Source organism: Hippoglossus stenolepis, chromosome 3, assembly GCF_022539355.2.
Source record: "Hippoglossus stenolepis isolate QCI-W04-F060 chromosome 3, HSTE1.2, whole genome shotgun sequence".
Taxonomy (NCBI): domain Eukaryota; kingdom Metazoa; phylum Chordata; class Actinopteri; order Pleuronectiformes; family Pleuronectidae; genus Hippoglossus; species Hippoglossus stenolepis.
Genome location: NC_061485.1, coordinates 16,470,780 through 16,485,354, shown reverse-complemented (window position 1 = coordinate 16,485,354; position 14,575 = coordinate 16,470,780). Strand labels below are relative to the sequence as shown.

General features: G+C 42.7%; 2 protein-coding genes across 3 annotated transcripts; one reads left to right on the top strand and one right to left on the bottom strand.

Moving 5' to 3' along the window:
• Positions 1-1,404: 1,404 nt before the first annotated feature.
• Positions 1,405-4,250, bottom strand: fkbp11 (FKBP prolyl isomerase 11). Its single transcript, XM_035151801.2, has 6 exons — positions 3,854-4,250; positions 3,687-3,749; positions 2,723-2,810; positions 2,540-2,573; positions 2,325-2,395; positions 1,405-1,655 (listed from the first exon to the last, which is right to left on the bottom strand). Exons 1-6 carry the CDS (start codon positions 3,980-3,982, stop codon positions 1,447-1,449), a joined length of 594 nt encoding a protein of 197 aa, XP_035007692.1. The 5' UTR covers positions 3,983-4,250; the 3' UTR covers positions 1,405-1,446.
• Positions 4,251-5,745: 1,495 nt separating this feature from the next.
• LOC118104722 (ADP-ribosylation factor 3) lies at positions 5,746-12,741 on the top strand. 2 transcript variants are annotated; one of them, XM_035151802.2, is made up of 5 exons: positions 5,746-5,851; positions 7,732-7,975; positions 8,062-8,172; positions 8,271-8,395; positions 10,511-12,741. In XM_035151802.2, exons 2-5 carry the CDS (start codon positions 7,828-7,830, stop codon positions 10,670-10,672), a joined length of 546 nt encoding a protein of 181 aa, XP_035007693.1. In that variant the 5' UTR covers positions 5,746-5,851; positions 7,732-7,827; the 3' UTR covers positions 10,673-12,741. The 2 variants fall into 2 exon arrangements, with proteins under 2 accessions (XP_035007693.1, XP_035007694.1); XM_035151803.2 differs by lacking the exon at positions 5,746-5,851 and adding an exon at positions 6,467-6,593.
• The last annotated feature ends 1,834 nt before the right edge of the window (positions 12,742-14,575 follow it).

Here is a 14,575-nt window from a genome sequence, read left to right as displayed (position 1 = left end):
TAAATATTCACATTGAAAACACAAGCGAATCAACGTCTTACTTTAGTTTTTTAATATCCACAAAAAGTACATGTTTGGTTCATAGTTTAAATAATTTACAAAAATGAAGAAATTCTAAAAAATAAAGCATTAACAAACGTTTATGGCGGAGGGATATCACTGTTCATTTGTTTTTAACCAGGCGTCACCTGACCGGGCAGGAGTTCTCTTCACGGCTCTTCATGTGGATGGGAGGGGCTGCGTCGTGCTACGCCGTTCACTAAAACAAGCGTTCTAATGTTAACGTAATAAAAATAGTGTCGAGCAAAACAAAACATTAAGACGTATTTTAATTAATTTCTTCGATATTACTCGTAGTATTGTATCAATGAAAAGATTTTAGATTATTTTAACCCCCAAGTGTATTACATGAATTTACAGCTAAAGTATTATATAAACTACACAACCAGTAGTAGATGATTACACTATCTATATTATGCAATTACAATATACTCACAGTGCTCATTAAACAATTTGACCCATTTCAGAATATTATTATTTATAAAAAATGAATGATGCATTAACAGCTGATGAAGGTGGAGCTCATTGTATTTACTACACATAGTGGTGGGCAGCTTGTGAGTTTCTCCCAGGAAAAAATCTAATCGTATCTTAATCCGAAAGTAATGCATCAAAATTACTGTATGTGTTGTTCCATAAAGTAATAATAACTACATAAAATAAACGTGGTGTCATAAAAAGAACAGTAAATGTCTATGTTATCTAGTTGGACTATATAAGAGAGCAGTTAGAGGTTCATCATTATAACCTTGCACACAATTTATTTAGTTATTGTTGGTCATCCTCAAAATTAAGTGATGAGCAATCCCCAAAGATATGCCATCAGACTACCTGTGAAAAATATGTCACCTTATTGTAGATTGAGTTTTTCAGCAAGGATTTTCGTGGCTCTCTGAATTGTTTGGGGGAGAATAGTGTCTTTGCACAAAATGCAAAACACCTCAAGACAAACACATAAAGGTTCCTGTGAAGCACTCTGCTGCCAGAGTCAGACATTTAAGCCCTTGCACTTATTTTTCTACATGAACATTTAATCAGTCGTGTAATATGCAGTTTAACTGTTACTGAAAATGCAATCACCATTTACAAGATCTAATTCATTTGTAATAGTTGTGTAATGTTTTAGCTTTTAATGAAGAGTTGCACATATTTACTGGGTTTGTGGCATCTGCTCGTTCCTGTTAAACACAACATGACACGGCAACCATCAGCTTCATGTTCTGAACCTCCATGAATCTGCAGTTTCAGTCAGTGCGGACAAATGTTACACATAACCCATACTCATAACACCTGTCTGTAAATATGACATGTGTTAATACGTAATAAAACACAGAGAACAATAAATACAATTTAAAAAATTTATTTAAATAGTTCTGTGCCTCGTCCTCATTTCTTCTTCATCTTCTTGTCCTTGGCCTTCTTCTTGCCGGGCTTCTGGGCGTTGGCCTTCTGGTAGAGGTAAAGTCCCACCAGGCCGAGCAGAGTGGGCACCAGGAACAGACACACCAGGGGGAACACGTCATTGATCATTTTCTGCCACGGCGTCTGCTGCGTTAGAGAAATCACCTCCACCTCGAACTCAAGAACAGCATCACCTTGGACAGATTGAGGTTGAACTTATTGTTTTGTCAAAAGAGGTTGATACGTTGATATGACTGTGAAGGCCATAACATAGGATTCACATAATTCTAATACTCATGAAAAGCTTTCAGTGACCACTCTAGCCTGTATGAAAGTAACTATATTTTGTTGTTGTTTCACCACTAATTTATTTAAGCTTTTCTTTTTAAGTTGTCAGTTTACCTGTTAATAAATGACAGGAAATGTATACTTTTAAAAAAGTAAAATATAACATTTAAAGGAAATAAAAGGTCACCAATATATATTTACAGGATGAATCTAGACATAGTTTATATTAGCTTGTAAATAAATATTTTTTACAACAAACAGATATAAAATAAACACATTTATAAAAACCTTTAGTGTTCTTAAGCTGCACAGTGAAGTGCAAAAATGTGTAATGGGGACTTTCTACAAATATACACTGCAATGCAAAGTATTATTGCACTCAACACCAATCAGATTGTTCAATAGGAGACTGTATACATGTGCCATAATACTATGTATATGTATATAAAAATATTCTTATTCAAGTTGTGATGGTGATTTCAACATTAACAGACCTGTGCTGTAGTATGTGTAGTAGAGTAGATCTAACTCAGTGTGCTCTGATTTGTGTGTGCATGTGTGTGTGTGTTCAGTACCTGGGATTGTAGGAGGGTAACCTTTCTTTCCATACGCAAGGTGAGGTGGAATAGTGGTCTTGATTTTTTGCCTGAATGAAATGATAATAAACAAAACACAGTCACAGATGAAGCATTTTTTCAGATTCTATCACAAAACCATTCACTTTGGTATTTTTGTGGATTGAAGCCACTGTTTAGCTTTTCTTCCGATGGACTTTTACTTTTGCACTTACCCTTCACACACGCCGACAAGGCTTTGTTCCAGACCTGATAAGAAAACCACACAGAGAGAGTCAATCAGCACAGCCAGAACATTTCCTACCTCACCACAGGCTGCACTTATCTATCAAATGTCACAGAGTCAGTCAGTGATCAAGCAACACACACGCAGACAAAACTAGAAAATGTTAATTCACCGGGAATAACTGTCCTCTTCCCCAGCTCGACAACAAGAGGGTCCCGGGACAGAGACGAGTCGATCACCTTTCCATCCATCAGCTTCCCCTGAACAGAGAAGAGGCATGAGATGATGACTTCACTGAAAGACACTCAAAAATATATGACAGCTCAGTTTCTTTTAATTTGACAATCTCTGTGTCCACGTGTTTTGTATTAGAAATTATATAAATAGATGCACAGTCGGCCTAGCTCTTGATGAATTTACCACCTGGAGCAGAAAACACTTTTTCATCATATCAGTAATTCTGAAAAAGTAATTTGTTGTTAAGGATGTTGTTAAGGATTCAGGAAATCATTCTAGAAGTTCTACATACGTTTTGATTGTTTTTAAAGACTGGAAAGTATTAGCTCCAGGGTTCTAATATAATAATAGCACATGGGAGGCACATTTTAATTTAAAAGTGTATTTTAATTACACGAGGCCACAGAGCAAATGGCTTGTTATAACACATTGTGTTGCTAAAATCCACATCAGAAAAACTGTTAAATTCCTGAAGATCAACGTGGGTGATGAGTGGAAACCACGAGCCTCCAGTGTGATCCATGGACACAGACACACACACACTACACTTTTACTGCTGACGTGTTGCGCCGCCCCATCGCTCCATAGTATAAGCAGAGACGATCGACTCCGTAAAACCAAGTGAAGCTCTCGCATTAACAACACACAAATCTGTGTGTGTGTGTGTGTGTGTGTGTGTGTGTCCTGCTCAATCAGCTGCTTACGTGACCACAGATCTGTGTATTATTCCCACTCCAGTGTGTGGATGAACTAACACACTGTGTCCACATGGCTCGTGCAGACGGTGCCACATTGATAACAACTGTGATCGTCATCAGCAGACTCCCTCACATCCACCGATCTTTGCACAGACACACACATTTTGGTTGTGCAGTGAAACAGTGTAATAAGTGTCTTACCGTGTAGTGGATCTGCAGCGTGTCTCCCATTGTGGAAAGTACAGAGCAAGTTTCTGGTTTCACCTTTGGATCACAAGAAGGGTGAGACCGTTAGAGAGCGGTACATTGATTCAGCAGTGTGTGTTGTTGTGTTACAGCTGCAGTGTGTGTGTGTGTGTGTCTCTCACCAGGGTCTCCACCTGAAGCTCCTCGGCTGTGTTGTCTTCTCCACAGGTGAAAGCTGTGAGCAGCAGCAGCAGCAGCAGCAGCAACACGCTGCTCTTCATTGTGAACTTCTGCAAAAGAGAAGAAGCCATAATCAACAACTTCCGCGTCTTCTTCTTCTTCTTCCTCTTCTTCTTCTTCTTCTGTCAGAGAGAGAGAGAAGCCGAGCGTCACAGTCAACCCGCCGGCCCTCGGTCTGTCCAAAATGGCTCAGCAGCAGCCTAATGCTGATGTGTTATAATAGTGGAGATAAGGACTGGCGGTCTGTGGACGTTGTCCCACCACCTGGGTCTCTCTCTCTCTCTCTCTCTCTCTCTCTCTCTCTCTCACACACAGAGCCCGCCTCACACATTCCGCCAGCAGCATCCCATCAGGCCAAGGGAAGCGGAAGCGGCGCTGTGTGCGTGCAGAGGCGCTGGGGGGCGCTGTTGGTGGTGTCCTGTGTGTGTTCCTGCAGCCTGTCAGAGCTGTCACAGTCTGCTGCACACGCCACGTCTCTGCCGTAAGCCCACAGCTCCTGACTGTGGATGAGGAGGAGGCGGCTTCCCTTGTGTGGAAACCTGCTTTTTAAAGGGGTAGTTCACCGAAAAATGAAAATTCACTCATTTATCTACTCACCACTATGCCGATGGAGGGGTGGGTGAAGTGTTTGAGTCCACAAAACACTTCTGGAGTTTCAAGAGTAAAAAGCGTTGCAGTCAAATCCAATAAAACGGCCTCCATGCTGCTCCTGTAGTGTCATCCAAGTGTCTGTAAGCTCCGACATTCAAATTCGACTCAAAACAAGGTAATTAATGTTTTTTACAGTCGTCCAAACTGGACAAACTAAACCCCTTTTGAATTTGAATGAGAACTGAAGGCTACCACAGGTTCTCTTTCATGTTTGGAAGGGGAGGGTGAGGTGAGGGGTCAGCTGCAACATGACACACCACCACTAGATGTGACTACATTCTACACACTGAACCTTTAATACTCCTTGCATACACACAAAGTCGGTATAATTTGGTAAGCTTGTGGCTTTTGTTTGTCTCTTGGAAACCCACCTCAGATAGTTCGCTGAGTGTCAGTGAGTGAAGCCTCTGATGTCACTCAGCATTGCTGTCCTGCAAATGTTTTGATGAATTTCACATTACTGAAAAGATAGTTTTAAACTTTGAAAGTGACTTTAAAATGTTGTAATGTTGTTATGCCCCAAGAGAATGTTCCAGCCCTGGGGGAGGTGTACAGTGGCATTTTGTGTGAGGACACACGTTGCTTAATGTGTAGACAAGAGCAAAGTTTTAAAGCCTTGTAAACACACACACACACACACACACACACACACACACACACACAGGTGTGACTTGTTCTGATTATTAGACCCCTGTGTGAATGATGATATAAATTACTTCCTTGCTCTTGGATTTGTAAATGCAAATAAGTGACTATGCCTTATATGTACAGATTTTGTGTAATTTATCAGAGGTTGTAGGACCGAGTCATTTCACAAATCACAGTCCTGTCAGCAACAACGGTTTCAATCATGAAGACCACGATCATTTAAATTGTGTGGAGGGGCTTTTTGAATGGGTTTATTTGCTGGTAACTTTATCAGTTCTCTAGTTTAACCCTTTTTTAAGTAATCAGTGAAAAGGAACATCTGAAAGGCAGTATTTGAGTTTTGGATCGGTTGACAAAGATTTGAAATCATTAATTTCTCTCAATCAGACCTCAGTCACACACTATTTTTAAAATAAAATTATATACTTCTTAAAAGAAACCAGGTCTGAGCTGAAAGTAAAATAACAGAAATGAGTGAAATATATCTGGTTATTCAATCGTCCCTTCAAAAACAAAACAAAACAAAAAAAACGCAAATTTCAGGTTCGGTTTTGACATCTACTCTCGCGAGATCTCGTGTGCTGCTGAGTCGTTCCCCGGAAAGTCTCGTGAGCCGTTTAGTAGAGGACCTCTCAGCGAAGGTAAGTGAGGACCCTACCTCCATCGAACCGATCATATACACGTATGTTCCTGTGGCCGATAAAACAACAGTGTGTGTTTAGCGTGTGTGTTCCGCCTGTGGCGGTCGCGTGTCCTCGGTGTCCCCCAGGCTGAGGCAGCAGGGCTCGGCTCTGTGGCAGCGGGCTGCCCGCTGTGGATGGATGTGTGGGATGGATGCTCGCTGCTAGCTACCGTCACGTCTCATCGATTCAGCGGTTGCAGCTAACGCGGACAGAAATGTGTTAATAGACATAATCAAGATTATGCGCTAAAATAAGCGATTAACATTTTTTTTCCCGCAGTAGCGGGGCAGTGTGCGGGGCCGACACGGCTAACAGCGGCAGGTTAGCGGTGTCGTTACGCACCGCAGCACCGCCGGCTAACGTGAACCGGCCGGAGTCCCCGGGGGCTGGATGAATGGATGTCATCACAGGCCGAGCTGTCTGATAACATCCCCATCACAGAGTTACACTGTTTAAACCCAGTGTGTTGGGGGAGCTGCTGTCAGTGAGTGGATCCTCTTCAGCACCATGGACAGGGATGATGAGACTCACATCACATCCTCTGTCTTCACCTTGTTTGAGCTCCTGCTTCTGTCTGAAGGTTCATCAGGCTGGAGATAGACACAGACAAATAGATAGCAACACTGTCATCTACATTGGATACATCAGAAAACACAGTGTGATCAACATGCACCTCAATGTTGGCCGTCCATGTTTTTACGTATGTCTGCACTTTATTCCCTAATATTGTCATTCTGTTTCCTATGATTTATTTATATGGCATCTATTGCATGTGCCCGTCCTGACAGAATGAGCCATCTTGTGTTTCTCTCAGTTGTTTGTAACTCTCTTGCAACCATCCAATATCTGCACCTCTTCCCCTTGAGGGTTGCAGGGGGAGCTGGATCCAATCCCAGCTGACATTGGGCGAGAGGCAGGGTAGAGGGTACACCCTGGATAGGTCGCCAGTGTATCGCAGGGCCAACATACAGAGATAAACAGACCTTGACTCTCACTTTCATACCTACAGTCAATTTACAGTCTCTCCTTAACCTTTAACCCTGATCTTCATGTCTTTTGACTGTGAGAGGAAGCTGGACCCACGCACATGGGGAGAACATGCAAACTCCACAGACAAAGACCCTAACCCGGGATTCAAACCTTCTTGTTGTGAGGTGACAGAGCTAACCACCCCACCACCATGCTGCACGGAAGATGTTGCATGTTGATCAGATTGTAAATTCCACTGAGGCCAGTTTGTGATTTGAGATAAATTTGACTTGACACTGCTTGAAGTGCAATATTTAGACACCACACAGCATTCTACCATGTTCACGAGTGCTGCTCAGCATCATGTGAACTACAGGGTGAAATGTAGTCTCCTTTTGTCTCTTTCTCTGGACTAGATCAGCGGACTTTGTGTTAGGCAGATTCACTGAACGTGTTTTTAGGTCTGGTAATATAGGACATTTTTAATATGTGCTCTGAGGGCTTGGCGTTGTTTCAGGCTAACATTTGAAGGAGGGGGAAGGAAAGAAAACAATCTGAACAGATTGCGCTGTAGCCTGGGGGTCATGGTACTGACATGCATCTCATTCCCCCTCTCTGTTATGATGACTGTGGGCAATTAGCATAGCTTTCCACCTGTCTTTGAGAATGCATGTAGAGGTGAGATTTTATGGAGCCGTCATTTAGAAAGGTGGGAGGGGGCTGGCCGGAGCACTTCTGCCTCTGTGACTTAACAAAGGCCTTACAGACTAGGGATTCTGTTTTTGTTTAAATGTGTTTATAATTTTGTCATTCATTTGATTACTTCCAAGTATCACTAAACAGTTTCTTCCTCTGTTTCTCTCTTTCAGCCTTCCTTCGTAACTCATCCCCCTTCGTCAACTGACACTGGCATTCAGCATCACGACTGCAGCTGCTCTCTGAAGTTTGAAATCCTTATCTGAATCATGGGAAACATTTTTGGGAATTTGCTGAAGAGCCTCATCGGTAAGAAGGAGATGAGGATCTTGATGGTGGGGCTCGATGCTGCAGGGAAAACAACAATCCTCTACAAGCTCAAGTTGGGTGAAATCGTCACCACAATCCCAACCATCGGTAGGGGAACACAATGGTAAAATGTACATTTATGGTAGACACCTGTGTTTGCTTTACATGTTGCGTGAACTTGCTCCTGTTTCCAGGGTTTAACGTGGAGACGGTGGAGTACAAGAACATCAGCTTCACTGTGTGGGACGTGGGTGGGCAAGACAAGATTCGCCCCCTCTGGAGACACTATTTTCAAAACACACAGGGTGAGCAGAGCTAATCAGAGGCTAACACTGGCCTCGATGGTGTTAGACCCTCTACTTCTTAAGGAAATATTTATCTATGTGTGTTTTTGCTGTTTCAGGTCTAATCTTTGTGGTGGACAGTAACGACAGAGAGCGCGTGAACGAAGCACGAGAGGAGCTGATGAGGATGCTTGCTGAGGACGAGCTCAGGGATGCAGTGCTCCTTGTTTTTGCCAATAAACAGGCAAGAAATCGTTACTGTTCTGCATGTACATACACATATACAGTATATACAACAGGCTTGTAGCAGTCGATCAACCCCTAAAAACTTTCTTCTGTTTTAATCTTTGCAATACAATTCAACTTCTTTGTGTGACTGATCTTTGCATAACAGCATTTTGCTGAAAAGTAGTACATTTTAAAGGGGACATAGCATGCCCATTTTACCACAAGTTGATATGGTTCCTTGGGGTCTTAATGAAATGTCTGTAACATACTTTGGTCAAAATACCACAAGGATCATATAAAACAGCACCCTTTTTACCCTGTATAAAACAGCCCTCCACTGAGTGACCTGTTTTGAGTGCCTGTTCCTTTAAATGCTAATGAGCCAGCTCCCCCCTCCCCCCCCCATGATTTTAAACGATATAAATTACATATTTTATATGATATAAATTATCAAATATGCATCCCATACTTTGTATTCCCTTCTGTTGTCCTGGAGTTTTAATTTTCCCAATCACATAATTAAATGTCCCCTCTGCCCATCCACTACAAGCACACAAGCAGACAGACAGAGAGAGAAAGAGGGGGGGGCTATGAAGACCATCATTTACCCCGAACCCCGACATTCAACGGGTACAACAACAAGCGGAGAAAGCAGAATCCGGGGCTGACCTTATATATACAGTCTATGGGGCTGACCAGCGCGGAGAAATGCTCGTCCCGTGTGAACAGCCAGGCGGCTGCGTGGGAGAACGGCTGCGCTGCCTCCAGCGGCGCTCGCGTCCGGTGTACCGGCGTAACTACTGTAACCGGCGTAACTACTGTAACCCGGCGTAACTACTGTAACCGGCGTAACTACTGTACCGGCGTAACTACTGTAACCGGCGTAACTACTGGGCGTACAGTAGAGCTGAACACTGCGGAAGTCTTCCACACTGTTGGCTGTGTGGAAGACCGCTGCGAGGCAGCGCAGCGCCGTTCTCACCGCAGCCGCCTGGCTGTTCACACGGGACGTGCATTTCTCCGCGCTGGTCAGCCCCATAGACTGTATATATAAGGTCAGCCCACGATTCTGCTTTCTCCGCTTGTTGTTGTACCCGTTGAATGTCGGGGTTCGGGGGTTACAGTAGCGCTGAACACTGCGGAAGTCTTCCACACTGTTGGCTGTGTGGCGCTGACACAAATTCCAGCTCACGCACGGGAGAGCGAGCGGTCGCTCCCGAGCAGCTGCTGCAGCCTCCCAGTCCCAACGATCCAGACAAATGCCACATGTGAGTGAATCGCGAGCTGACCAGCGGAGAAATGCTCGTCCCGTGTGAACAGCCCGGCTGCGTGCTTGGGAACGGCGCTGCGCTGCCTCGCAGCCTCCGGTGTAAACCCGGAAGTAACGAGTGTGGGGGGACGGGGGGCCAAGACCATGTAGGGAGACTTCCAGTTCCTTGTTACGACACAATACCCAGGAAGCGCAATCGAGTCGCTCAAGCATGACGTTTCTGACTTAGAGGAACTATAACAAAACGCGCGAGTGTTTTTTCCCCAGAGTTTTTGGGTTGGTAGACATGCCAGATACCCACATTAACCTGTAGAAGCACTAACAAAGTGGAATTTGCATGCTATGTCCCCTTTAACATAGAAACAATGGAAACATAGAAGTTTTCGTAACTGTCGTGGAAACATAGAAGTTTTCGTAACTGTCGTGGAAAAATGAATTTTTCATCAAGATCCATAAATCATTCTCTTGGAAATTGGTCATAATGTTAAAGAAAGTGATAAATACAATTCTGGATTTGCCACAAAAGTTAATGTGTTCAATCAAATTGGTTCAGTAGTTTTTTGTATAATCTTGGTAAACAGACAAATAGCAGAGGAGGTAATAATTGACTTTACACAGTGTTTCCCACAGAATTGATTCTTTAGGAAAATAGCGCAGACAGCTCTACAAGGAATCAACAAAACACTAACTGAGAGAGCTCTTACGTTATCATGAGATGTTTAATGTCTGGTAAATGATTTATCGGCAGTAAATGCATACATGCATTCATTCTTGTCTTCAGGGTCACACATAGTTTTATCACTAATCCTCTCAGATTGAGGGCAGCACTTTCTCCTCGCTGACCTCTCACCTCTCTGACAGGATTTACCAAACGCCATGAACGCTGCTGAGCTCACAGACAAGCTGGGCTTACACTCCCTGCGCCACCGTAACTGGTACATCCAAGCCACCTGCGCCACCAGCGGTGACGGGCTCTATGAGGGTCTTGATTGGCTGGCCAATCAACTCAAGAACAAGAAATAAGAAGACAACTGGAAACAGCAGCTGGCAGCTGCACCCATCCACCTTTAAATTGATTTTTCTTTTTGAGAATGGGGCTGTGGGTCAGGAACAAGGGTTTTGGTTGATCGGTGCAAAGAAAGATTCAGGGTCTGGGGGAGATTTTCAGCTTTCGTTTTCAGTCTGTTGAGGTTTCCAATAGTTTTCAGCTCTCATTGCAAACAGATTCTCACATACTCTGTATTTCACCACTCACACACACACACTCACACGTGCACTCACAAGAACACTAACCGTAAGCAATCACAGCAGACACTTGCTCTTCCTGTGTTCACCTCTTGTCCTTAGATGCAGTGTACTGTGTGTTCATCTCTAGGTGCCGTACCCAGGCATGTGTGTGACTCCACTGAGTCGACAATGAATCAAATATGACTTTTTTTGTTGCTGTCAGTCGTCCATGCAAAGCACTTTTCTGTGTCGTTTGCACTTCCTGTGTGTTTTTTTCCTTCTTCTCCTGTGGGAGCCATGAGAACAATCACAGCCGGCAGATTCACGCCACCATGATTCAAATTGCGCTTACTTTTAATTTTACGAGCAACTCCGAGGCACTTTGATGCTCAGATAACGTGTGTTCATGTGAAATGTATGTGTTCTTGCAAGCGGCTCAGACACACAACAACAGTCCTCTTACTGCCTCATTTTTAAAACCTTTTGATATCTGTGGCATCTTTCTATAATCCGCGCGTGAGATCCCGAAGCGCTGAAGCCGCCCCTTTTTAAATTTACAAATGCGCTGCACAGTCTCGACCGCCTGACCTGCATGCACCGTGGTAAATGTCGCTTGCATTGTTGCGTACCTTTTTCATCCTCTGAGCTGCATGGATGTTGACGCTGTTTGTTATATTTCCTCAAACTAGCCTGATTGTGTTCTGGTGCTGTTTGCAAAAAACAACTCTGTCGCCACTTCCTGCTTATTACTTTGTGCTTAAAACTGCGCAGTCAGCTTCATGGTCTGTTAATGTGAAAGCAGTGTATCGGTTGACCCGCACAGAAACACAAGACACACAAGACCAGCATAGATGCTGCTCGTCTGCCGTCTTGTTTTTGTCCATGTGAGTCACTCAAACTGCTTCAGGTTGCTCTCGCTTTGTGTGTTTTTGTCTCCGACTTGCATATCGAGGGAGCAGGTAATGTTTGGTGATTCTGTCGCTGATAACTCTGTGTTACTGAATGTGAATATTGTCGATTAATCTATAAATGGCTGTACTGTAATTTATTTGACATGGATTTTCCTTTATTTTCTGTGACGTGTCAGCATATATATACGACAGAAAGCAGGGTAAACAGATTGATACGTGGGTGTTGTAGTTTTTGGAGATTCATCAGCACGTCCACGACTCACCTCTGAACGGGAGACGCGTCACTACGTCGCCCCTGATACCAGCAGAATCCACCGATTTCTGTGAATAAAAATGATTTGTGTGTGCCATACGTGGGTACTGCTACTCACTCACCAGTGACAGTGCAACATACTGTATATTCACTCCAACCTATCAATGCATTGTTTATATTCAACATGTTTAATCATGAGTTTTATCATTTGGGTTTTGTGGCCTTATATTTCGTCATGACTTCACATTGACTTTCTTTGAGCTAGTTTAGAGTCACATATATTTATCATGGTATATAGAATGATTTGCAGATTTATTTCTCTATGCCCTCAAGAGGCAGGGTTTGCACCACAGTTTGAGGTGATGAGGCAAAGGTTTTGTCCGACAGTATCGTTTGTTCTGCGAGTAAACTTGATTCTTATTTGATGGTAGGTTTCTTTGGTTTGTTTTTTGGGGTGTAAAGAAACTTTGATGTAGACAGTCTCTGTGAAATAATGATGATCAGTGCGAACATAAAAATAAAAAAAGGCTAAAAAAAGTCCAACCTCTGATGATTCATTCTGTACCTTTACAGTTACACAGGTAGATTTTAAAGACGGTGAAGACGAAATGACTCGATGCAGAATGCATGGGGAAATGTGTATGTGATGTAAAGACAACAAACAAAATACTGCTGTGTTACAAATAAACCCATTTTCTGTATGACCTGTCTCATCGAGTGTGAGTGAGCGTTACTGATGAACTTCAAAACTTACACCGTCACACATATTCATGTAAGACAATGGCATCATGGAGGCTGTTACAAGTTGCAGCCAAAAGAGGACAGTGTTTAGCAGCAGTATCTGACAGTTAACAGTTTCCTGAAAAGGCTTTTATGTTTTATGTTCATGGTCTGGAAGCCCCTGCACCAGCGTTACAGCACATGCAACATACCTAACATACAAATATACATTACATTTAGTCTCCTGGATATTTTTCCTGATGTTATGGGAATTGCTTCTCAACCTGATTTTGAACTGATGAAATGTTTAAAAAATCTGCAAATCAAAGTGACGCGTTACATCTGTTTCAGGTCTCAGAGACCACAGCCGTTCAACTCCTTTAAATACGATTCATTTTCATTTGCTCTATAACTGCTTCATATGCTCAGAGTAATAAATTAAGTAATTAACAAAGCAATGGATGGAAATTTCATTTTCCAGACAGATGTCTTGACAGTTTGAGAGTGGAAGCTGTAGGATCTCAGCATTTCAGCAGGTTTCAGCTGTGACCATGGATATGTGGTGCAATTTTTTAAAGGATCATTAACAGCGTTTCGATTATTTTTTGTCAACAAATGGGATTCAGCTGGATTGGTCTATGTTCAGCTTCCCAGTTCAGAGAGCTGAAATCCTGATTATAGTACTTTGTATCATGTACTATGAAATGATTATATTTTATCTTGTTTTATTTTTTATTCTGGTTTATCCCACTGAGTTTGTTAATATGTGAATGTCATTATTACACTTAGGAAACACATAATAATTTGCTCCAGTGGTTTTATGTTTCCCTGAAATGTGTGTGTGTGTGTGTGTGTGTGGGTGTGTGTGTGTGTGTGTGTGTGTGTGTGTGTGGGTGTGTGGGTGTGTGTGTTATTGAACAGGTTGTCAGTGAGGACAAATACGAAAAACACGACAAAGATATGTGAATGACTTCCTGGTAGTGGTGGAATATTAACCATTTGCTTTTAACATCTCCTTTACCTTTTATTTGACTCAGACACACATTCACACACACACACTGACTCTCTGCAGAGTGGAGACATTTTTCTGTTGGATTTATAATTCTATGTAATTAGACCTGTCCAGAGAGAGAACAGAGGAGAAATTAGTCTCTCTCTTTACGTGTGTGTGTGTGAGTGTGTGTGTGTGTGTGTGTTCAGACTGGAGATGCAGGCAGAGCCAGTTTGCTCAGAGTAGTTCAGCTGGCTCTCCCACTCTTACAGGCACATAACGTTTGCATGAAGCTTAAGTGAAAAAACAACAAGATGGCACAAGGTACGATTTTCTAACCAGACCAGGTTATATGGTCTCACTTGAACTGATTTGTTCGAAGTCTCAAGTGCAGCAGTAAAATCATGCAGCAATAAAATAATCGTACATTTCCAGTAAGAGCGTCAAGGAGTGGAGGGGTCAGAGATTAATTTCTTAAGGTTCCTTGTTATCGTGTGAGACAGAGTGACACATACAGAGAAGTATGAAGAGGAGGGAACTGTTTAAATATTTGTTGCCTTTTTCATGCTCAAGTTTGGAGGGGGTCTGTTTTTAAAGGGGAATAAAACGCTCCATTCTTTATTGTCATGCTCTCAGGTTTTGAGGGGGCAGAGGAAATGACTCACCTGTTGTAACTGTATAGATAAAGATACTCACACGAAGGAGCCATGAGGCAGACACGTTTTCAATATGACCACTTCATCAGTCTGATGCAAAATGCTCAAAGGGGTCTGAACTGTTTTATTTAACACAACATAATGGACCAAAACGTAAAAGACAGGGAT

Coding starts and splice junctions, on each gene's coding strand:
- fkbp11 (XM_035151801.2), bottom strand. CDS start 3,982: ATGGCTTCTTCTCTTTTGCAGAAGTTCACAATGAAGAGCAGCGTGTTG. Junction 3,750..3,853: donor AGCTTCAGGTGGAGACCCTG/GTGAGAGACACA, acceptor TGTGATCCAAAG/GTGAAACCAGAAACTTGCTC. Junction 2,574..2,722: donor GAAGAGGACAGTTATTCCCG/GTGAATTAACAT, acceptor TTTTCTTATCAG/GTCTGGAACAAAGCCTTGTC.
- LOC118104722 (XM_035151802.2), top strand. CDS start 7,828: ATGGGAAACATTTTTGGGAATTTGCTGAAGAGCCTCATCGGTAAGAAG. Junction 8,173..8,270: donor CTATTTTCAAAACACACAGG/GTGAGCAGAGCT, acceptor TTGCTGTTTCAG/GTCTAATCTTTGTGGTGGAC. Junction 8,396..10,510: donor TTGTTTTTGCCAATAAACAG/GCAAGAAATCGT, acceptor CCTCTCTGACAG/GATTTACCAAACGCCATGAA.